The sequence below is a fragment of the Chironomus tepperi genome, unplaced genomic scaffold, assembly GCF_022539635.2.
Source record: "Chironomus tepperi strain 1889 unplaced genomic scaffold, CSIRO-AGI_Ctep_v1 contig_338, whole genome shotgun sequence".
Classification (NCBI taxonomy): domain Eukaryota; kingdom Metazoa; phylum Arthropoda; class Insecta; order Diptera; family Chironomidae; genus Chironomus; species Chironomus tepperi.
In genome coordinates, this window is record NW_027226460.1 from 307,026 (window position 1) to 331,007 (window position 23,982).

Sequence of the window (23,982 nt, forward strand, 5' to 3'; positions counted from 1 at the left end):
TGAAAAACACTGTAAAACAATGAAAAAACGTGTTGTTGTTTTTGTTGTTGTTGTATATGAAAATGAAAAGTTGTTAATTATAGTATTTATGGTTTGATTTGAAACTTTTAAATGCATTTGCCCGCAATAAAACAATAACACGGAGCTAATAAAACAAACCTGAGCTCTCTACGATGTCTAATTGCTGAGATAAGAACCTAGCCCGAACGAACGAACAGACGAACAGACGAACGAACAAAGTGTCTTATTAAGCTACCTTTTTGAAAACAAGTTTCAAAAATGCGCTAAAAAACACTCGACTCGAGTCGACTTGAGTCGGCTCAAAAAAAATCGTGTCGACTCGAGTCGACTTGAAGTCGAGTGTTTTTGAGTCGAGTCGAGTCGACTCGAGTCGACTTCAACCATATCGACTTCGAGCTCTGAAATTAATTAAATAATTTTCGACTTTTTCACACACACAAAATCAGAAACACAATTTAAATTTTGAAAAATCGTTAAAATTTGAATCTCAAAAATACGTTAAAAATAAAACTTAATTTTAATCTTAATCATTTACGATGTTTGGATATCTGTCGATGATAAAACATTAAAAAATTTAATAATCATTTTTGGATGAAACACGTTTGTTTTTTCATATGTCAAGTATTTCTACATTTCATAGTCAATTTGACTAAAATTTGCACGAAAAATGAACCTTGTGTGACTTTGCAAGGCATCTTTACTCAACTTTGCAATGTATTTGTCTATATCTTCTGCTCCCAATTTTTCAAAATTTAGGGAAAGTTCCTTTCCGTCTTCAATAAATCTGAAGTAAATTAAATTAAGTTTAATTTAAGAAAAATGTAATCATAAAAATACCTAAGTAATATCTTACGATATTTTTATGTCAGAAATTTTGTATATGTTAAGTAAAATATATTCAATGAATACAAAGTTTTTTTTGGATAAGATTATGTTGTTATATTCATCGAATTTTTAGGATCAATAATTATTAAAGGTGATGTTTTTTCTAATATTTTGATGTTATTCAGTATTTGTGGGAGACATGTATATTGGCAGATTTAGCGTTTCAATAAATCTTATGTAAATCGTTACTTTAAGTTAAAACCGACCAACTCAAAGTTCCATTTGGTTACTATTTAAAGCCACATAGATTTTGGAGTCAGTGTATATTTATAAATGCAAATTTTTCAAATCAATGGATGGCTTGTCAACATGGTGAACATATGGATGATAGATAAAGCTTATTTGGTGACGGTTTGTGACTTAAAGGTAATGTAATGTGTCAAATTTTGTCAATCAATATATGTTTGTCACTAAATTCATTTTAAGTACTATTAAGTTATAAAATAGGTCAAAAATAAGCTCTACTCACCAGAGTACTATATCGCTCGTAAAAACCATCTGACGAAAAAAAAGTATCAATTCTACATTTGAAATTACTCTACATAAAAATGATAATGAATGAAGATTAATAATTAATTATTAAATTAAAATAGCTTTGAAAAATATTAAAATGCCAGACAACTTCACAGAAAAACTAATTAATTAGAATTAAATTAACAATTTTTTTAAATTAAAACAAATATTTTGTCTAATTAAATGAATTAGTTCTTTAAGTCAGAATTAAACTCACAAATACAAAAGGTAATCTTGGAGGTATCCATTGATAAAAAAGCTATAAAATTAATTAAATGAAATAAATAGATGAGCAAATAAAAATTCTAAAATTTATATCAACTATTTATGTGAAACAACAATGAAATTTCTTCTTAAGGCAACACTTCAAACTTAAAAAAAATTATTCTAAGAAGACAAAACAACACTCTCGAGCATTAATCCATTATTTTTCTTACGCTTGAAATGTCCAAGAAATAGAAATCTTTTGACCTTAGTCGTCATAAAAATGTGATATATTTTTATACGCTTGCTCCTCTCATGCTCTCTCTCTTTGTAGCTTTTGATTTAGCTTTCTTATAAGATATGTGTCCATATAATCAAAAATATAAAGCATACACAAAAAATTAAGAAGAAAAGAGAGAAAAAATAAGGAAGAGACCAACTGAGGAATGTTGTGTGTTGGTGAATACTTTGTAATTTATTTTATGTCTATTTTTAACGACATTCTTGCAGATACCAAAGAAAGCATAAAGGAAAACTTTCAGACATTCCATTTTTATTCTCCGTATTCTGTATAGTTATTATGATATCAACGAAAAACGAAAACAAGTCTCATAAAAAAGTGATATTGAGCTTTAAAAGCAAAGTGAATTGCAGAGCTAAAAAAATGTGAATGTTAAAGTTAATTAGGAATGCTTTAATCTAAAATTACGATAGCCTTTAGCATTTCCTTTCTTTCTTATTGTATTTTAACATTCTTTTTCGTTTTATTTTAGGACACATATGTACAGATATGAAAATATGCGACAAAGTTAAGACGAAAGAGATGAACAATGTTTGTTTGCATTCAAGAAAAGAATATTTTCAATTTGATGGCAATTAAGAATATAAATTTTATGAAACATATTAATACTTCATGTAAGCAAAAAATGAACAAATTAATAAATATTTTTTTCTCATTTGGATGAAGATTTGAACTTTACTAAATATCTAATAAAACAGCCCATAATCAATATAATAAAAAGCAAATGATATTGAAAGAAATGTTTTATTCGTTCACACACCTACCTAAAGTCGCTTACTTCAATATACAAATGAAGTGATGTACAAAATTTTTGTTTATTTATTCCGAAGCTATTTATTTTAACTCGTCCTACCAAATCACTAGTCTATATGACGTAATATAGAAAATAATATGTAGGAAAACTTGTAGCAATGAGGAAGAAGCTCTTGCAATTGTAATAGATGATGATAAATAAACATGACAATAAAAAATTGTCTCAAATTTTTCCTCTTTTAATATGAACTGGAATTTATGATGCTGTGCCTTTCATTTCAGAATGAAAATATGACAAAAATGAAAAAGGAAAAATAGAAGAGTGTAATAAGAGAAAGAGGAGGGGAATTAAGGAATAGAAATGAGGAATAAGATAGAATTACATATGTATCCAATGCTGCTTGAATTCATTTTTGCTTCATCCTTCATGCTTTCATTTTTTCTCTTCTCCTTTTTTGGGACAGACATGATGATATATTTGTTCTGCTGCGGGGACATTTATTAGCATAAAAACGATCTTTTTACATTTGTAAGCTCCCATGTTTCGCATATTATGTATATCGTGTGCCATTTTCTGACAGTTTCTGGTATTAGCTTCTCACATTTTGATTTATTTTCATCACTCTCATTTGCTGTAATCTATTTTAAGCTTTCTTAAGCTCATTTTGTTTTTGATTCATGCTGTTTTTTTTTCTTTCATATTTTTGATTTTTAAATTAATACACCTATGTAGTGATACCCAATTAATAGTATTGATATTTCTGTTAAGTGCCAATTGAATAAACTGAAATTTTTAAATATTATGTAAAGTAAATAAAACATACAAAAAGTAAATTCGTAAATTTTCGTTCATTTTTATTTTAAACCAGGGAAACTTTTTTCTTTTTTTTCATGAAAAACAAAATTATACATTTTTGTATTTTAACTTATTCACTATGTACAATTTTTTATTCGACGTTTTTAATTCTTAAACGTTTTTTTTTTTTTTTCTTACACAAAGTCTTTAAAAATTCAATTTTTTCTCTTAAAGATTTTTTAAAGTTCTCGAAAAATTTATTCTCTTTCTTTCTTAATTTAATTAACAAACAGTTTTTTTTTTTCTTTTTAAAGAATAAATATTTACAACCAAATCGTTATTTCTTTTTTTTTTTGTTCATCCCACAATGGTTGACAAAAAGTTAAATAAAATTTTTCTATTTTTATTCGTTTGTTTAATTACACAACCCAACTTTTATAGCGTACTTTTATCAGTATACATTATATTTTAGATAATCAGAAAAAAATATCTCATAACAATTTGTTCTTCCTTATTCAAAAATTGACCAAGAAAAAGTGTTTTTCTTTTTTATCTAATCAAAGTTCAACATAAAAAATATATTTTAAAATTTAATATTCAATTAAAATAATTTCTGAGTTTTTCATTCAATATTAATTTTTTTAATTTTCAAAGATGTGAAAATAGAAAATTAAAATTTATTTTTCAATTAAAAATCTGTGACTGCTACAATAAATGGGCTTTTACTTTAAATTTTTTTCCATCATTATAATAACAAAAAATTGGTTTTAATTATCTAAAGTTTTTATTAGAATATTAAAAAACATAAAATGCAATAAAAAATTTTCTTACTAGACCTTTTTCCCCTCGCCCTTGTAAAAATTCCTTATCTTTTTTTTCTTCTTTTTCACTACACAATGTCGTCATATTGTGATGAACAAAAAATTTATTTGCTTAAATATAAAAAAAAAAAACTGATAATAAAATTTTTTGCTATTAAAATTCATTGTTTGTCTATCTATATTTATATCTATATGTTCAAAATATTCACATGTTCTTGTCCTTTATATACAATTTTTGTAAGAAACGTCCAGAAATTTATCTATATTTTTTACTCTGTTCATGGAAAATATCATCGTCCATTGTATCATTCATTGTCATATTTTTAGTTGGTAGTATTTTTTGCATAAAATTTTTCTTTAATTTTGTGTACTTCAAATCATCGAAATCTTGTTTAAAAAAAATCACATTTTTAGATCAATATACCTAAATGGAAATTTATTTTTCGTTTATATTGCAATAAAAAAGGTATTATATTTAAGTTGATTTTTCAAATTAAACTATTGTGCGTTAATTTCCCTAAGTTAATAAAAAATAATATTTATGATCTCTAAATAAAAGAATCTTCAAATTATCATTTTTATATTTCCTATTACGAACATCATCATTTAATTTATCTCAAAATTATCATCACCCTTTTATGTAGACGCGCATGAGCACCCATATATCATATTATTCTTTAAAAAGGATGTTTAACGGATAAAGCAGAGCTCAAAGTCGATCCAAATTTTTTATGAAAAATTCTAATTAGGTTGATATTTTTTTAAAGATTCTATTCGTCTTAATGTTGCATATATTTTTTCAAATTCGTATTCAACCTAAAAATTATGATTTTTTAAATTTCAAATAAAAAGTTTAGATATAAACATGGTTTTAGAAAATTCATTTCTTCATTGTGTATGTTTCTATCTATATTTCTTTTCTAGATAGATTCCTTCTGCTTTCATTTGCATCGTATAAAATTAATTGACTTTAAATTAATGATCGTTGTCGTTTGTGTTATATATATATAATACAATACGTATATGAGATAAAATGGATAAGTAAACAGTTTGATTGCTATTAAGTTTGCAAAAAAAAAAAAATTGTAGAGCCTCATCAAAATATTATCACATCATAAAATTTATTCATATGTTTTAAAAACATAAATTTTGTTTTTAAGTTTACTAATGATAAAAATTAATTTAACAATTTTGATAATTTCTTCTGAATATAACAAAACTTCTGTAGATAATCCATTTTTATTTTCATTTTATTATATGATAATTTGTTTAATGTCTTTTCAATTCTCTCTCACGTTTTTTTTAACATTACACACACATCATCATGTCTATCGTCTATCACTGCAGTGTTAAACATTTCATTCACCATGCTTGCCGTTCACATTCTCATATACTTTTTGCTAGCTTATTCTCATCGTAATCATCAAGAATATAACAGTTTAAATTGGGAAAATATAAGAATAACACTAAAAATGTGGAAGGAAGAAGGAAAATGAGGAAAATTAAAAACCATTTCAAGCAATTTAAGTTTTTCTTTTCTCTTTTTGTTCTCTCATTGGATAAATATACAATATTTAACCGCTTGAGATTTTTATTGCTACAATTTGCTTCGTTTCTTCAAACTATCATTAAAACAGGACATGATAAGAATAAAATTTTCACTTGAAATGAAATGAAAAATCTTTTGTAAAGTTGCTTGAATTTTGATTTCTAATTTTTCATGTTTTTCTTCATTTTTCTACATTAGATATTAGAATTCTAAATTTTTAATAACATTTAAAAAGTGCCATTATTTAATTAGCAGCCGTTTTAAATGTTTGCACATTTATACTGAAAATAAAGCATTTGCAATTCAGAAATTAATAATGGTAACATTTTTTTATTAATTTTTATAAAATAAAAGATGAGAGAGCGAGTAGACATATTGTATTTAGTATTACAAGACAATGATGACAAGGATGACGAAGACGATGATAGTAAACGAATGAAAAAGTTGAATATTAGTAATTAGACACAACTTTCTTGTTCTGAAAAAGACAATGGTGTCTTAACCGTAACAAGATCACGTAAAAATTGTTTGTTGTTTGATGATGATGTTAATAATGGTAACGTTTGAGTATGATAATTATTAGATTGATATTGAGATGCAACTCCACTAGTTGTGATCGAAGTATAAGTTGGCGTTGTAGCAGTTCCAATAACACTACCTGATATAAGAATTGTCGAAGGATTTGAGTTAGATGAATGTGTTAATGGCGATATCAATTGATTATATTGAAGTGATGTTGAATTATGTTCAGTCATCAGTACATTTCCTCCAGCAGTCTTTAAGCTTCCATTATTGAGACTCTGCCCACTTGAGCCGAGTAGTGTTGCTGTTGATGATTTACTATAATTACAGTGATCTATTTGAGCGTACATTGTAGAATCGTCAAAATACGATGAATAAGCTGGTGGTGGGGGCTTTTTCGTCGTATGATTTAGGAGATTTTTTGTCTCATCTTTTGGCATCTGTAATGTTAACTCAGCATAATGAACTTCACCCGCCTGAATCAAATTGATGTGGATATTGTAAAGAAAACAGAAATTCTTAATTTATTCATTTTATACTTAAAAAGGGAAAAGTGTTATATTCAAACTGCATTTTTTTTTTTTTAATTTTGTTCTTCGTTCGTTACCTTGAGTCTTGCCACTACAAAGCCAAAGTTAAAAACAATGACTACATCCGATACTTAAATATTTTATAATTATTTTAAAGTGATGAAATGTTTTTTGTGACAGTTTCACAAATTGATAACCAGCGATTTGTTAATCAAATACTAATCGCTCAAAAAAGAGCTGAAGTGTGACAATCTAAGTAAGAATACCACTTGTTTTTTATTCTTACCCCTTTTATATATGCTTTTCTTTCATCCATAATGCTCCGAGTGATCTCATGACTATTTGTAAGGGCATTATTTAAAGCTGTTGGAGTCTGATTTGCTGACTTTAATTTATACTCTGGATCTGTTATAAAATTTTCACATATAACAAAAAAGAGAAACAAAAAAATTAGAGAAAAAGTAAAATATTGTTAAAAAAATAAAAAGGGATAAGGATTGTGGAAAAGATGAAAAAAGGTTTGACATATGTTTTGTTAAAATCTCAAATATTTGTAAACATTTTTTAGCCATAATAGGCCTCAATATTTGTTTAAAAATAATGGTATTTTTTTTTTCATGAATATTATATTATAAGATTTTTTTTTCCATTGTTAAAAAGAAAATTAAACAGAAGATTGAATAATTGAAAAAGAAATTAATGCTTCATTATAAAATGTATAGGTATAAAAAGTATGATTAGACAAAAAGAGAAAAAACATGGAAATGCAAAAAATTTTGTGACAGTCATAAATAATAAGATAAAGACAACTTTCTATTGCTATGATTATGAAAAACAGTTTTGTTATCAAAGTAAAAGAAAAAACTAAATTGTTGTATATTATTTACATTTTACTTTTACCTTCTGTGGATGGCACAACATCAGGATTCTTTTCATCATACATCTCTTCCGATTGACTCAAAGGCACCGAAATTTTCTCTTTAATCGGCAAATTGCCCGGACGTTGTTTGTTATTTGATTTTTTACTACTAGCCGTACGAATTTTCAGCACAACAATAATGCCAATAATCACACAGACGAGAGCAGTCAAGAGACCAACTAGAATTCCGAATGACAACATTGTTGAGCTATCAAATGTTTCATATTGACCTAAATTTTTCCATACATTTTATTAATTTTAAAAGAAAATTAAAATTGTAATGATTTGTTGTTAAATATGTAGTTTTTGTGAAAATTTTCATATATTGCAAAAAAAAATAAAATATCATTTAAATTGTCAATATTAATAAGTTTTCAAACTCGAATTGAGTCAATGATGCAAAAAATAATTTTTTTTTGAAAACCGAAAAAAATAACTTTTTTTATCCTCGAGCATTCAATTAAACTTGATACAATTTTAGAAAAGAAAACACTTTTTGTGTACACATCTAATCAAAAGTTGATATGACTACAAAACATTGCATAGCTTACCCGTTTGTTTTTCTGCCGCTTTTAGTGTGTATGCTTCAAGCATCACAGAATCACTTCGACCTTTTAAATTGATGGAATAAATAAAGATTCTTAACATCTTGCCAGCATCCAGTCCATTTACTGTAAACACAGGATATTTTGATGAAATATTCGCTTGCAATGCATTAGTTTGATGATCGAATATTTCCATAATAAACCACTGACGTTGTCCACCATCAAACCCTATTGAATATTTAAAATTTTTGAATAAATGATAAGTTGTTTTATAAATTTCTTTCCTAAATAGTGTTCAATCACACACAGAAATAAAGTGTAAATATTGAATAAATAAATTTTTATACACAGTTTATTGGATAGTTTAGGTATTGAATTTTTTTTTATAACAGTATAACATAAAAATGGCTGATTGAATGTTTTTCCTTTTTGAGAGAACACTCAATGGCACTATTTACCATAATTCATGTACATTTGTTACACAAATTTACTTTCTGCCCTTGATGAAGTATAGTGAATACATATATATAGGGTATATGTATATAGGTATATATAGGAATATATATATATATTCTTGACATAATGGAATTCTAAATGACCAGTGAAGGCTTTAAATGAATTATTTCGTACACATATAAATGAATGTGGTCATAGCCAATTCATCAAGGGATGTAACCCAAAAAAAAAAGTTTTCAACAACTTTCAATGTTATATGCTGGAACATATACATACAAGTAAAACAGAAACGGGAGAAACAATTTAGAGTGAAATAAAGAAACTCATCATGTTTGTAGCTAATATAAAAGTTTGACAAGATGTAGGAAATTCTGTTGTCGCCCGTGACTGGCTAAATGTATGCTCAAGTATGCTCATAATATAGAGAAAGGGTATACACGTATACATATTATATATATCTACATATCCACAAAGGGATATTACAAAACAAAAATAAAAACGAATAAGATATACCAACGAATTATACTCATGAGAGATATTTGGTTGAATATGGGAAAATGGAACGGGTTTCCTTAAAATTTTCTCACTGTTTTGCCATATATATGTAGCTGTTTGACTCTTTATTACTTTAGTTTTAAATTTCGTTAAATATGACAAATACCTAAATGTTAATCAAAATTTTACATAACTGTAAATAGTTCTGATTTCATTCTCTAAATAAAATTTATTTTTTAAGTGAAAAACGAATTAAATTGAAAACATTTGAAATTAAGTGATTAAGCGCTGTATTGAATTTTTTGTTATTATTCGACAAACTTTACTTATGTTTGCATTACTTCATATATATATATATATATAGTCGTGAGTTATATCTAGTGGCATGGCAATTGAAAAGGGTCGAAAGGGAAATTTTCGATTATAAAAGCTTCCCTTCTCCATGTCTACAGTATTCACATTCATTCATTCAATTTTTTTATATTCCCATATTAAGGGAGCACATTACTACGATGTTGAATAAAAAGAGAAAAAGTATGAAAACAGCAGCTAGTGAACCTATAGAGAGAAAGTGTATAATGATCTAGAAAAGGAAATTATTTTTAATGAGGAAATGGTTTTTAATTATGAAGATTCATTTATTCTCTTCATTCAATACTGCATAATATTTTTCTTTCTATTTTGATATTTTACTAACCTTCATTGCAATCAACTTCCAATGATTCAGAGGTTTGATTAACAAGCGTGCAATTAAAAGGAATATCTGGTTTTCCGGCCGCTATTAAATGAAAGACGCATGGATCCTTTTGTTGCCCAACTGCATTGTTCGCCCAACATAATATTGTGCCAAAGTCCATTTCCTATAGAGAAATGAAAAATTTAAAATGGAAAATTCTATTGTTGGTAATTTAGGTCATAAAATTCTTGTACTCGACTCATCATCATAGAACATGTCATATTATGCTTCAAATATTTATGAAATGATTTAGACCTTTTTTGAAATTTAATTACATTCACTCATCTATTAGTAAATAAATAATATCATGCGACTTTCTGTCTATCTGTATTGAAACATTCACTTTATTATTTAATCTAACTGCTTAATTATTCGATGAAACTTGTCGATTTGTCTTTATGTTGCAGAGAGTACGGAGCAAGAGATGGGCAAAGTTGATGAAAAGTTTACTTTTTGACATTATGTGAATTATTTTTTGATACTATTAAAAAAAGTTGTCTTAAACAGAGGTATCGTTCTCCCAGACAAAATTCTAGTTGTAAACGAAAAAATTTATCTATCAAAGAGTGATAAAACTGAAAAAATACATGCCCATCCCTAATTGCAATTTAATATTCTATTGCATTAATATTGACATAGCAAAGCAATTGCTTTTGCTCCTGCTATGTTGTGTAATTCTCATGAATGTTTTAAATGTCATAAGACCTTATGTTGTTGTTTTTTATTTACAGAATATGTACACGTCTAAAAACAAAAGGCGGTAAGGTAGTAATAGAATTATAACAGTAAAATAAGAGGTAGAAAATTTTTTGTAAGAAATAAAAATTTTATGTCTATTAAAATTGTTTGAACATTTGGCTTTAAAATAAATACAAAAAAAAATCTGTTCTGAATCGTTTAACACTTTTTTCAATTAACATTCATGTGTGATAAATTTAGAGAATCTGATGAAAAAATCTCTATTTTGCAATACAAAAAAAGTTTTTTTTTTTTAATTTTTAGCGCATTTTTGAAACTTCTTTTACAAACATTATAGTAATTCAGAGGTTGAAATTGGTTTTGGGGTCGACTCGGTTTCAAGTCAAAAAAACGATGTCGATTCCGAGTCTAAAGTAAACACGAAATAATAAATTCGGTTTCGCATCGACTAAAGTGAACACGTTTTTTCTTGTTCACTCTAATCGACTTGAAACCCAGTGAATTTTTTAGCGAAGAGAAGTTAACATTTCGCATTGACTTCGACCTCTGTAATTAATGAATTTTTAATTTTAATAAAAAATGCAAACAACTTTTTGTGGGAAAAGTTGCAAAACCGTTAGAACTTTTGAATCCTAGAAAGCCGTTATAAGGATGAATAAATCTTGTTATTTAGTCTTGTCTGGAAGAGACTTTTGTCCTACTGGATCTTGTTATTTAGATCTGGAATTGACTGGGATCCTACTGAATCTTATTTTTCTGGTCTGGAAGTGACCTGGATCCTACTGGATCTTGTTATGTAGGTCGAGAACTGTCTTATTGATCAATTATTATATTTGCTTTACATTATGTGAAATATATTTTACATCGATTTTCTTTGATGTAAGTATTCTATGAACTAATAAACTTTATAAAGATGATGATTGAAAAATTATTATAAAACAAATATAAATATTTGTAAATAAAATCATCATATAAAGAGCACATAACTAGAATAATGCATGTAAGAGATTTAGATATTATTTTTAGAAGTTTACAAAAGGTTAAAAGTAATTGTAATAAAACTTTTTTTTTAAAAAAAAATTCATAAATTTATATTTTTTGTATAAAAATGGCAGATAGGACGAAAGGTTCTGAAGAAAGCAGCACCAAATGGAAATTCAAAGGAGAAAATGGCAGAACATGGAATGAGATACTCAGAATAAGAGAGGAAAACTTTAAAATGGCCCAAAGTCTTATAAAATAAATATTTGATTATCATTAAATATTCAAATAAGAATTTTTTCCTTATCTGAACGAACACAAAGCAATGAAAAAAAATAGAAATGCTTGTAGGATGAGAAAAGTTGGAGAATGGAAAAGGTTTTTTTTCTCCTTTTCCTGTTCTTATTCTTCATTTTTTGAAACTTTTTGAAGAACTTTCCATCGTTATGAAGCTAAAGGATAAACAATTTTTCTTTTTTGTGTAAAGGCAAATAATTTTCAAGTTCTCGTTGTTGTTGTTGATGATGCTGTTTTATGTGTGCTTAAATAATTAAAAGTGTTTGTTTAAAATCAAACATTTTTAGCTTATTCTTCATTCTTCACTCTGTGGATTTTCTCTAATTCATACACATTTAAACTCCATAGTACTTTCATCTTTGTCCATAATATTCTCATTTAACATAAACTCATGCTGCAGAAGCTTTAACAGTAGCCATACAAAAAGCAAACAAACCATATGAGGCTTGCTCTAAATACATAATGCCTCACAAACATATTATATGGCATGCATGCATCTACTGCTGTGTCTCTGTTTCCTTTAGCAGCTATCACAATACTGCACCTAAATAAATGTCCACTTCATGACAGTTTCCGTATGCATTTTTGGAAATGCATTAAAAAATAACAGAGTGAGAACAAAACAACAGAAAAAAAATAGTAAAATACTGCTTCCTTTCTATATAACCACAACAAATGACATGATGCGATGATGGAAAAATTTCCACACACAACGTCATAGTCAGTCAGTCAGTCATTCTTGCTGCTTTTACATGAGAAAATTCTCACATATTTCGTTGCATGCATAAATTTATAGTAGTAGAATTTTTGTCTCTTTAAACATAAAAAACCATTTTTAGGAGCATAGAAGGCATACCTTTACTGGCATATACGTCAGCGTTGATGCTTGTGATGAATGTATTCTATAATCACTTTGCGGCATTTCAAATGTTTCTGCTGTATTGTTAAATGACCATTTAAATGATTCCGGTGGTGGATAAGCATCAACTTCACATAAAATTTCTGCTGCCTCATTACGTGCCACACCATAAATGCGTTTCTGTTCACTGCGACATATTGGCTTATCTGTAACGAACGTAAAGGAATAAATAAAATTTTTGGTAAAAAATTCCCAGAATTTATACTGATAAGAAAAAAGAGGAAATAAAAATCAAAATGAATTGATATTTTGTTCTTCTTCTCATCTCTTGCATCATTGATTGTATGTAATAAAAGAAGGAAATAGGAGTGAGATGAAATTTCTGTGTGGAAGCTATAAATTGTAAAAAGGGAGGAATGATATAAAGAAAGGAAATTGAAGGGACGATTGAAAATGAAAATTGCGTATATCCGCAACTTTTTCTGGTCCCTGTAAATTTTTGAATCATTTTTAAAGAGAATGTTTTTACGATAATTTAATTTTAAAGATGGACTGAAATGTTTTTAGGTCGCTTATTGTAAGCGATGAAAATATCGTTTTTTCATGTTTAATTTTTCATTAAAAGTTTGTGACAAACCATCTTATCCAAGTTCATTTAGTGAACTAATAATTTTCTTTTATTACCTTTTGAATTTAATTGTAATTTTAAAAAATATTAATTTCATAGTTCAAGAGAATTTTTTTCCCGACATTTTCAACATTGTTTCTGAATTTTTTAAACAAGATTTTTATGACCGAAGGTTTTTTAATCGATATCGAAGAGAAAATATTTTCTGATTGTCAGATTTGATTCCATTAAAATGATTGATTTTCAAACCATCGTGAACTGACAAACTTTGTTCTAAGTTAATAAAAAAAGTTTCGGAAAATACTGTATCAATTTTTGTATAACTAAGTTAATATTTGAGTAAAAAGTTTTTATATTAACAGAAACTTAAATTCCCTAAATAAATATCTAAATGTGTTACGGACCAATGAATAATGTAAAAAAATGTGATGTAATTATTATGGGAATTGATGTTTTGATATTAGACAGCAATTTATAAGGAAATTCTAATTATTTTGATGAGTATTATTATGATTATTTAGTCACTAGTGCCACTTAAAATAAATCAGAATTTTTTTAATATCATGAGCTTGGACGTTTTAAAAAATGATTTAGATAAACACTTAATACAATAAATCAATCTCAGCTTATGTCATTTTTTCCACTCTTTTTCCTGATAAAAAAGATTAATTTAATTTAATCATAGTTTTATTTATCATTGACAAATAATTCATCATGACGATAAAGGTGAAAAATCATGAAGAATAGTATATAATAAATGAACAAGTAAAAATTCAAGTTCATTGCTTTGCATGTAGCATATAATTTATAAAATAAAAAATTACAAAAGTCCTCGTGTTATTGATCGAGGGACTTAAGCGCATGTTTGTCCTAGCGATCAGTAATTGATTAATAAGTCACTTCCAGACCTCAAAAACAAGATCCAGTAGGATTTTAGTCACTTCCTAGCCCACGAAATGAGATCCAGTAAGATCCAGGTCACTTCCAGACCTAAAAACTAAGATCCAGTAAGATCCAGATCTTAAAAACAAGATCCATATAAAACTTCCACAAATTTAAGAACTTCATCATTTAACGGATTTTCATAATTCAAACCTCATAACGGTCAAAAAAATTACAAAAGTCCTCGTGTTATTGATCGAGGGACTTAAGCGCATTTTTGTCCCAGCGATCAGTAATTGATTAATATATATTAATAGGTATCAATTTTCCTACCAAAGAATCCAATCTAGAAGGATCCATATCTTCTAGATTCACAAAATCAAGATTCAGTAAGATCCAGGTCACTTCCAGACCCACAAAAACAAGATCCTGTAGGATCCAGATCCACAAAACCAGATCCAGTAGAATCCTTTTAACTTCCAGACCCACAAAAACGAGATTCAGAAGGAACTAGGTCACTTCCAGACCCAAAAAACAAGATCCAGTAAGATCCATATAATTTTCTGACCCACAAAAACAAGATCCAGTATTATCCAAGTCATTTCCAGACCAACAAAACCAGATCCAGTTAATTCCAAGTCACCATAATAGAAATTTAAGCATTTCATCATTTAACGGATTTTAATAATTTAAACCACATAACGGTTAAAAAAAATTCAAAGTTTGTTCAGTAAACACTGTAAAAACATCAAAAAACATTGAAGAACACTGTAAAACAATGAAAAAACGTGTTGTTGTTTTATATGAAAATGAAAATTTGTTAATTATAGTATTTATGCGTTGATCTGAAACTTTTAAATGCCCGGCGCCGCAATAACTTTATGGAACTGATCTTTTAAAACCATTCTGAGCTCTCTACGATGTCTAGTTAAAAAGTTTTTAGCGTCAGCCGAACGCCCGAACAGCCGAACGAACAAAGTGATTTAATAAGCTACCTTTTTGAAAAAAAATTCAAAAATGCGCTAAAAATTCAAACATTGTTCAGTAATCACTGTAAAAACATCGACAAACATTGAAAAAACTGTAAAACAATGAAAAAACGTGTTGTTGTTTTTGTATATGAAAATGAAAAACTGTTAAAAAATGCGTTAAAACTTCTAAATGACCGATAAAAAAATATAGAATAAAACAAACCAGAACAAAGATTTCGCTTTTCAGCCGAACGAACGAACAAATGATCGAACGCACGAACAAAGTGTCGCTACATTTTTGAAAAAAATTTCAAAAATCTAAAAAATTTATAAAAAACCTTTTTCATCACGCTTCATCTTTAAAATCTTTTTTTACAGAAGTGTTTCTAGAGTTTAATTTTCTTTATGATGATCATAGAGATATATAAATTAAGTTTTTGTGTGCACTGTGTGCCTCACTTCTTTTTCTCACTGGACATAAAATTTAATTTGAAATTTTCTTTTTTACCACTACTTCTGCTACTGCTCTATGTTTTACGTATTATATGAACAACATCATTCTAGATAGTTGTCGTCATTGTCCTTTTTTGTACATTTTGTGGTACATCGGTAGATAGAGACAGTGAAAAAGCATTAGACAGTCAACATATTATTTCAACTTCGTCTTTTAGTGAAAAATACACATTCAGGGTGCAAGAATGAGTGAATAAGAGAAAAATGGTAAAAGGTTTTTTTTTCAACAAAAGTGCACATCTGACAAGCATCACTAGAAATTCAGCATGGGAAAAATTTAAACGAAAGAATGTAGCAGCAAAATTGATGCCATGTTGTTGCAAAGGTAAAGGTATAAAGCTAAAGTATAAACAGAGTATGAGGAGAGAGGAACAGTGTAAAGGAGATAGAAATTTTCTTTTTCATCCCTCATGAATAGATATCATTCTAAATAATTCAGTGGCTGGAATTTTGGATCTCATTCGACTAAGCATAAATGGAAAAGATGTGCAAAAAGTCGTGAGAAAATTCTTTCCTTATGTGCTTTCTACGAAATATTATAAATTTTTGTGGAATAATAGAAGACTAATTGTCAATTTTTAACAAGTTTGGGAAAAATGATTTTTTTTTTATATTAATGCATAACATTTAATTATTCTGGTAAAACTGTTATTTTAGCTTAAAACGGAATGACAGGATGAATAATAAACTAAATCATATTAATTAAATCTATTTAGAATCAATGATTCCTAAACTGAAAACAATCTATACTTAAAAAATTCAAACACAAGAAGTACATTAACTTACACATAACTTTTAATTCAACAACATTGCTTTCACCATCTCCCTCGACATTTGATGCTACACAAGTATAATTTCCAGCTTGATATCTTGTGACTCCTTGCAGTGCAAGACTATCACTACTCATGATTGTTCGTTTTGCATTGTGCGCTATTGGCAAACCCTAGAAAGAAAATATAAACATAAAATGCATGAAATGAATTTTTCGCCTCATTTTTTTTTTTTTGTACAGCACAGACATTTGCATATCTCAATGAGATTTTTTTAAATAAAAACTGAGAATATACAAAAGTTGTCCACTGCTGTTTACCTCTGTTTATCTTTCGTAAACATTTATTTATTCATTATAAAAGGTAATTGCTCAAGTTTAAACTTTAAAGAATAAAAAAAATTATAATAAATTATTCATTATTGAGGTTCCTGTAAATAAAATTGTATGAGCATATATTTTAATTTATATTTTTTTCCTTGAACCTTGTTATTTTAATGTTTTTAACGTTTGCGATGATAAATTTATGCAAAAGTGAAAAAAAAAATATTGACATTTTTATTCTACATTTTACCGATTGTAACTAAAAATATTAAGGATATTATTACAGTTCACATAAATTTTACAGAGAAAGTTTATTGAACTGCATGGAGTTGTTTGTAGAATAAAATTCAATTATCATGCAATAAAATTAGCATAAAATATATTAGATCCCAACGAATGAATACTGAATACTTTGGTTGAATTGGATTTATTAGTTATCAAGAATTTTTCATTATTTTTTAAAGTATTTTCTTTGAATTTTTTTAGATCCATTGAACCATTAGCAATATAAGTTTTTTTAGTTTCAATAATTCAATCAAACTTTTTAAGTTAAAAGTTTTTGTTTAAATGTTCAATCGAAAGAAGATCATAAATCAAAGCTAGACTTTTAACTTAGAACTGGAAAATTTATAAATTTATTTCACGTTCGTGCTCATTACATTTTCATTTATCCTCAAAAAGCTTGATTCACAATCCATAGAAAATTAAAATCTAAAAATCCATCTCGTTGTGAACTGAACCGAATAATTAAATCATTATATCCATATACTCATCTTCACATGTTATATTTTACTTCTTTATCCTCATATTATACATCATCTTCATCTACAAAGATTAAATGAGCATGATACATGATTTTATCAAAAGCTTTTATATAAGACGTTTTCATTTATTGAAACCTATCAATTCAGTCAATCTGCTCTATTCTATAAATCTTTTTCTTATCATTGATTCAAGTACAATTGCTTATTTAATATAAGCAAAGTAAAAGAAAAATCGTAAATCTTTATTCAATTAAATGAGGATTATTGTAAAATGTTAATTAAACTTTGTCTACATTTGCAGTAAATCAAAGCAACTAGGACTAAATAGATCGGATTAATCAGAGCCGCTTATAATGAGCATTAAACTTAGATTTGACTTCATATTCCATTTTCTTCACACTTCTTGTATTCTATTTTTTTTATTAATTGTTAAACATAATAATTATGTTGATTTCTAAATTATCATATTTTTTGTTTCCTTTATGACATGTTAAGATATGTTACAATTATACTTGATAACACACATGTGAAGAACTCCATATTATCGTAGACAAGTTAATGACTTCAATTATTAAGGTTAATGCGACAAGCATGTATGAAAATGTTTTCAGTAATTGATATATTTTTTTTTTGTATTAAGCGAATAAATGTTTGGTTTTGTTTTTCTTTTTTATGCTTCTTATTTTCTATACATAAGAATAAAGTTGAGCATATGTACGAAGTTTTACTTCTTTAACACAAAATTTAGTGTAGAAAAAAATAAGACAGAGTTGAAAAAAATTGCCACGCCCTTCCAATGTTCAAATTTTTACTACATACATGGATGCCAAAGTTTAAATTTCTTCCTCTTCATACTTCAATTTATATTCGTAAATGACATTTTGAAAATCCCGTAAAGATGTATCCACATACAGTAGCTGTACATGTCAAAAATTCAAAAGTAAACTTTCTTCTCACAATGTTCAAGAAAACTTGAATACAAAGTTACATGTACATATAAAAGATATAGTGATGTATAAAAGTATGGAAAAATTTTTAACGACAAGAATGAAGATTTTAATAAAAAACATTTCACTAAGAACTGTATTTGAAAATGACGAATATATATGGATAGTCTAGATTTTACCAATCGTAATGTTCATCAAGTTTGAATAAAATGAATTTAACTCGTTTACCTTCCACGAAGTGGTGGAAGTGATACTTTATATTTAATTCAAAGTATTACCCGTGTTTGTCTAAGTCTGGATATTTTTAGAAGTTATCCGTTTGATACATATAGTATATTTCAATTCATATATACTTACATTATGTTTCCAAACGACTTTATAAGTTCTCGGATTGGATTCTATTTTACAATCAAAATAGCAATCATCTCCCTCTTCGATGTCTTCTGGATTTAAACTTGAACCAAGTTGTAAAGTTACAGAAGGAGGATCTGTAAAAAAGAAGAAAAAATGTAAAGTTTACATAGTATGAAATTGAATTAATTATTATTCTTGAAATATGCTGTGCATTTTTGTTGATATAAAAAAAAATAATTGCAGAAGATAAAAACATAAGAAAAAAAAAGCATCATCGCCATCATACCGCAGAAATTTCAAAGGGTTATTGTGGTAATTTTACTTCTCTTCCCATACATTTATAAGGGAAAAGAATAAATAATCCACAGACTAACAGAGAAAAAGCTGGAATTCATATTGGTAAACATTTGAGAGAGCTAATGCATTATATATAAAGACATATGTGTAGAACTGTCTCATCACCACATGAAAAACGAGGAATGAAAAAGGATAAAGTGCAACTACCATCAAGTTTTTTTCATATGTGGGATTGCATCATCATCATCATCATCATCATCATTATGACGTTCTTAATATTTTCTCTTTTGAAAAGGTATTTGTCATCATATAAAGTTTCAAAGAACATTTTTAAAGTTTATAATAAAAGTATATCTCCAACAGACAATGATGCTCACCTAAATGAACATGATCAATCAATATAATTCAGTATGTTTCATTTTGTATGTATACTAATGAATATGCCCTTGTTTGTTTTGATTTACTTTGATATTTATTATTTTTGCAATAAATGTGCGAATTTATCGTTTTAAATTTAAACTTAATAAATTTGTAGAATTCTTTATTTTCATAATTAAATTAATTTAAAGTTTAATCTAAATTTTATACAATGAGCGCTTAGAATAAGATACAAAAAAATATTAGTTTTTCAACTTGCTCTTGAATGTGGGTATTTTCTGTTCACCAAATGCGGAAAGGGATTTTTGTGACCAGATTTCCGTTTTCCGCTTTTGCAAATCTCATCTCATATCATCTTTTTGGCTCTCCTCACTGTGTTTTATGTTGTCATGTTGGAGAAATAAATAAATTTATTGTGATTTTGTTTAAAAAAAAAGTATGATTCATCTCAACGTTATTCTCAGTCCATAGATTTATCCATAAATGGAGACTGGAATTTTATTGTATACATAGTTGTTGTGCTCTTCAACAAGAAGAGCCATTCGATGTCACCATATAACATTTTATTTATATGAAATATGAACATATCATTTATTTATATTTGTGCCCCCAATTCTCTTCGACAACATGAAAAAGGGAGAGAGATACACAGACAAAGAGAGTAAAATAATTCTGATAAAAGGCACTATATGAAATGATGGAAAAATGATTTTATTATATTTTGATGCGTAAATTTAAGTTTATCATATTCACACCAAATTTTCAGATTGGGTTAATATATTGTTTCTGTTATTTTGAAATATCAGTTTATTTAATTTCCTGCTTCAGACTTACAGAATTGACTAATAGATCATTTGTGGAAAGTATGTGCCTGAAAATACCAATTCAATAGTGAAAACTGCATCTTGATTGGTGTTTCCAGGGAGGCACAAGATGTATAAAACTGTCAATTTTGGACCCAAATTAAAGCCGATTATTGCAAAATAAATCTTATTTTTGTAAACAAACCAGAGGTCGTATTCGGACGATTTTTAGTCGGCTTTAGTCGGCTTTAGTCGAAAATTACACTTTTCTGAGATTATAAAGTAGTTAAATATTGATAAAATATTCATAAAATATTATGAGATTCGAACTTAAGCTTGTTGGAATTAAAAAAAAAAGGGATTTTTTATATGAAATTCCATATACTTCACAAGTGTGAAAAATTTCCTACTGACCTCTACCTTCCTACTGAATTTTGTTTTGTGGGTTTGGAAGTAACTTGATCCTTACTGGATCTTGTTCCTATCTGTCTAGAAGTTATATGGTTCCTACTAGATCTCATTTGAAAGGTCTGGAAGTGACCTGGATCCAACTGGATCTTGTTTTAGTGGGTCTGGAAGTTTAATGGATCCTACTGGATCTCATTTTAAAGATCTTTAAGGCGAGCGAAGCCAAGCCTGGCTCGTATAGTGATCTGTAAAAGTACTGTAATCTACCCAAGTCGGGAGAGCGAAGCTCAGCCCGGTTCATATAGTGATTTACAAAAGGACTGTAATCTACCCATGTCGGGCGAGCGAAGCTTAGGCTCATGAAAATATGTTGCCTTGAGTAGAAAAAAAAGTTAATATTTTTAATTACTGTGTTTTTTGTCAAGTTTTTTCCTTTACTTTTCTATAAAGTTTTTTGATCTGCGTATGATGTGAATATTCCCATGAAGCGTGATCTGCTTCATGTTACTACTAGTTTACTAAGTAAAATTTATGTAATTTTAAATACTTAGGTAGGAAATAAAAAAAATTGTAATATTAATTTAAGAACTTAACTTCATACATATTTTTGAAGTGATAAAAAAACTTTTATTTTAAGAAAAACTATATATACATAAAACATTCAAAAATCGAATATAACATTTCCAAAAAAAGTCCATTCATAAATTTTATTTCATGTTTTGAACTGTTCGTTTCATTTTTAAAATTCTCAATATTTGGCTTACCCTGAATTTACGTTATAAGCCACAACCCGTTACTAAGACACTAACTTAGTAAAGAAATTTAACTGAAAAAATTTTTTGGATTCGTTAATAAGCCACTACCAAAATGCCATTAATTAAACTAGATAAAATAATTTAATTGTTTTTAAATGATATATTTAGACATTGACAATCAGTTAGGACTAGAAAACATCAATAATTTTTAAAATTTCCATGAAAATTTTCAATTTTCTTCATTTGTATACATTTCTTTACTAAGCCACTACTCGTTATTAAGCCTTTTTTTGAGATTTTGAAAACTTTTTTCTTCCGATAAGCCACTGGCTTATAACGTAAATTCAGGGTACTCTCTAGAGAGGTTGGTTGAGTAGATGAATATTATAAACTTTATAGCGTACTTTCATTCACTTCAGTTATTTGATTCATATTTTCGTGAATATATACAGTACAGTACTGTTTTCTCCACTCTTTGTTAAATGTAGCAATGCAATATTTTGTCACAAAATATTCACATTCCGTCATACATAGTGTAAGCAAAAAAGCTAACATATTTTTTTGCTTCCATAAAAATTTTACTTGCATTCGTTCAGTCATAAGCACATATGTGGTTTTGAATATCACTGCATGCGGTTAGTAGGAATGAGTGGCAAATATTTGAATGTTTTTTATAGAAAAAATTTTTACTTTCTAGTAATATTAAAGTTTTGTAATTGTGCGTTTTTTAATTGAACAATGTTTTCATTCTTTCACCATCTACTTGAAACTAATAGTTCAAATTGAAGCTTGGTTAATTTTTTTTTTTTTTTTTGAAAAAAAAAAATACAATTTTTCTATAAATTGAAACAAAACGACAAGAGAAAAAGGATAAATTAAAACAGTAAATGAAAAAATATTTATAAGTAACGTTTTTCTCTCATCTGTTCTTAATGCAACATGAAAGAGAATTTTTCATTTTAAAAAAGCTTTTTAGTTAGATACATAACGTAAAATAAAACTTAAGTGCCTTTAATAAATCCATTAGTGAGCTTCCTGCTTCAAAGGAGAAACTTTTACAAAAAAAAAAATAAATATTTTAAAAAAAAAAAAAATCAACCCACATCTCTATGAACATACAGGTTTTTGTTCTCAATACACTTCATCTCAATTTCATACGCTACTAAATGGGATAATTTTGTAAGATCATTTTTCAAAGAAGATTTTCACTTTAAAACTTTATATTTTATGATGCAAAGTTTAAAACAATTCGAGTCTTTTAATTAACGACGAAAGATCAAAAGATGCATTTATTATTATCAAAAGAGAATGCTTTCAAAATTTTTGAGTTTTACATTTTAAATAACTTAACTGGAATTAAAATATTAACCCATTGTATTTGACTTTTATGCAAGTTATCTCCAAGTTATCTGATAGGATTCATAACCTATTAAAATATTCTGTGATTATTCACTACTACAAACAACAATAAAACGGAATTCCTTAAATTCTCAAAGAATCGAAACTTCCCAGAACTTGTACAAGATACAAAGACAGAAATTATTATCGTAGAAATTTTACATAGACATTTTTTTAAGAAGAATAATTCTATTAGTTTTTGATATCCTCCTCACATACTCAAAGTTGTTCATGAGAATAAAGCTCCCTCTTTATGTTTCTATACTTATGCTATTTCCTTGCTAGTAACTTCTTGAATCACACATACAAGTTATATTTGCAGTATCATATCCCTAACGGCATTGAAAAAAAATGTTTGCCTTGAAGTGAAAATACCAGCTCATGTAAGGCATTTTATTGTTCCCCATACTTGCTTCACATTTACCCTCGTTTCACCTTTCGTGTAATCGTATGTTCACTTGGGAACTATAGAAATATGTTAGCAGTTCCTACAATTGTGATGTGCGTGTATGTATTATTATGTATAAATTTTCTTATATAATAAAGATACCTGTATACAAATATACAAACTATGTCTTTTCTATAGAAGATTAAATCTACCTACGAAAAATATAAAGTAAGCATATACACATTCACAATGAATGAATAAAGAAAGTAAATGCATGATTAATAAAATTAACGACAAAAGATAATTCAACCTTTATTTCCACTTTTCTCATGTGAATGTCTTGCTGTTAGTTAAGGCAAATAATATTATGTGAGCTGTGAATAATAAATACTGCATATAACAAAGAAAAAGATTTTCAAGGACTAACGATTTTTTTTTTCATCAATGCATTAATTTTTCTCATTAGAAAATACCATAAATCTAAATTATTCTTAAATTTAACAACTCTTAAAATTTCTGAT

General features: G+C 27.4%; 1 protein-coding gene across 1 annotated transcript in view; it reads right to left on the bottom strand.

Annotated features, from left to right (window-relative positions):
- Nucleotides 1-4,072: 4,072 nt before the first annotated feature.
- side-VI (sidestep VI) overlaps nucleotides 4,073-23,982 on the bottom strand; it is a 44,345-nt gene continuing 24,435 nt past the window's right edge. The window contains exons 9-16 of the mRNA XM_070644661.1: nucleotides 19,038-19,168; nucleotides 16,663-16,819; nucleotides 12,880-13,088; nucleotides 10,008-10,170; nucleotides 8,366-8,587; nucleotides 7,796-8,044; nucleotides 7,182-7,300; nucleotides 4,073-6,841 (exon numbers count right to left, since the gene is read on the bottom strand). Of these exons, the coding sequence (XP_070500762.1) occupies nucleotides 6,302-6,841; nucleotides 7,182-7,300; nucleotides 7,796-8,044; nucleotides 8,366-8,587; nucleotides 10,008-10,170; nucleotides 12,880-13,088; nucleotides 16,663-16,819; nucleotides 19,038-19,168 (1,790 nt within the window). The 3' untranslated portion in view covers nucleotides 4,073-6,301. The remainder of the gene's footprint in view (nucleotides 6,842-7,181; nucleotides 7,301-7,795; nucleotides 8,045-8,365; nucleotides 8,588-10,007; nucleotides 10,171-12,879; nucleotides 13,089-16,662; nucleotides 16,820-19,037; nucleotides 19,169-23,982) is intronic.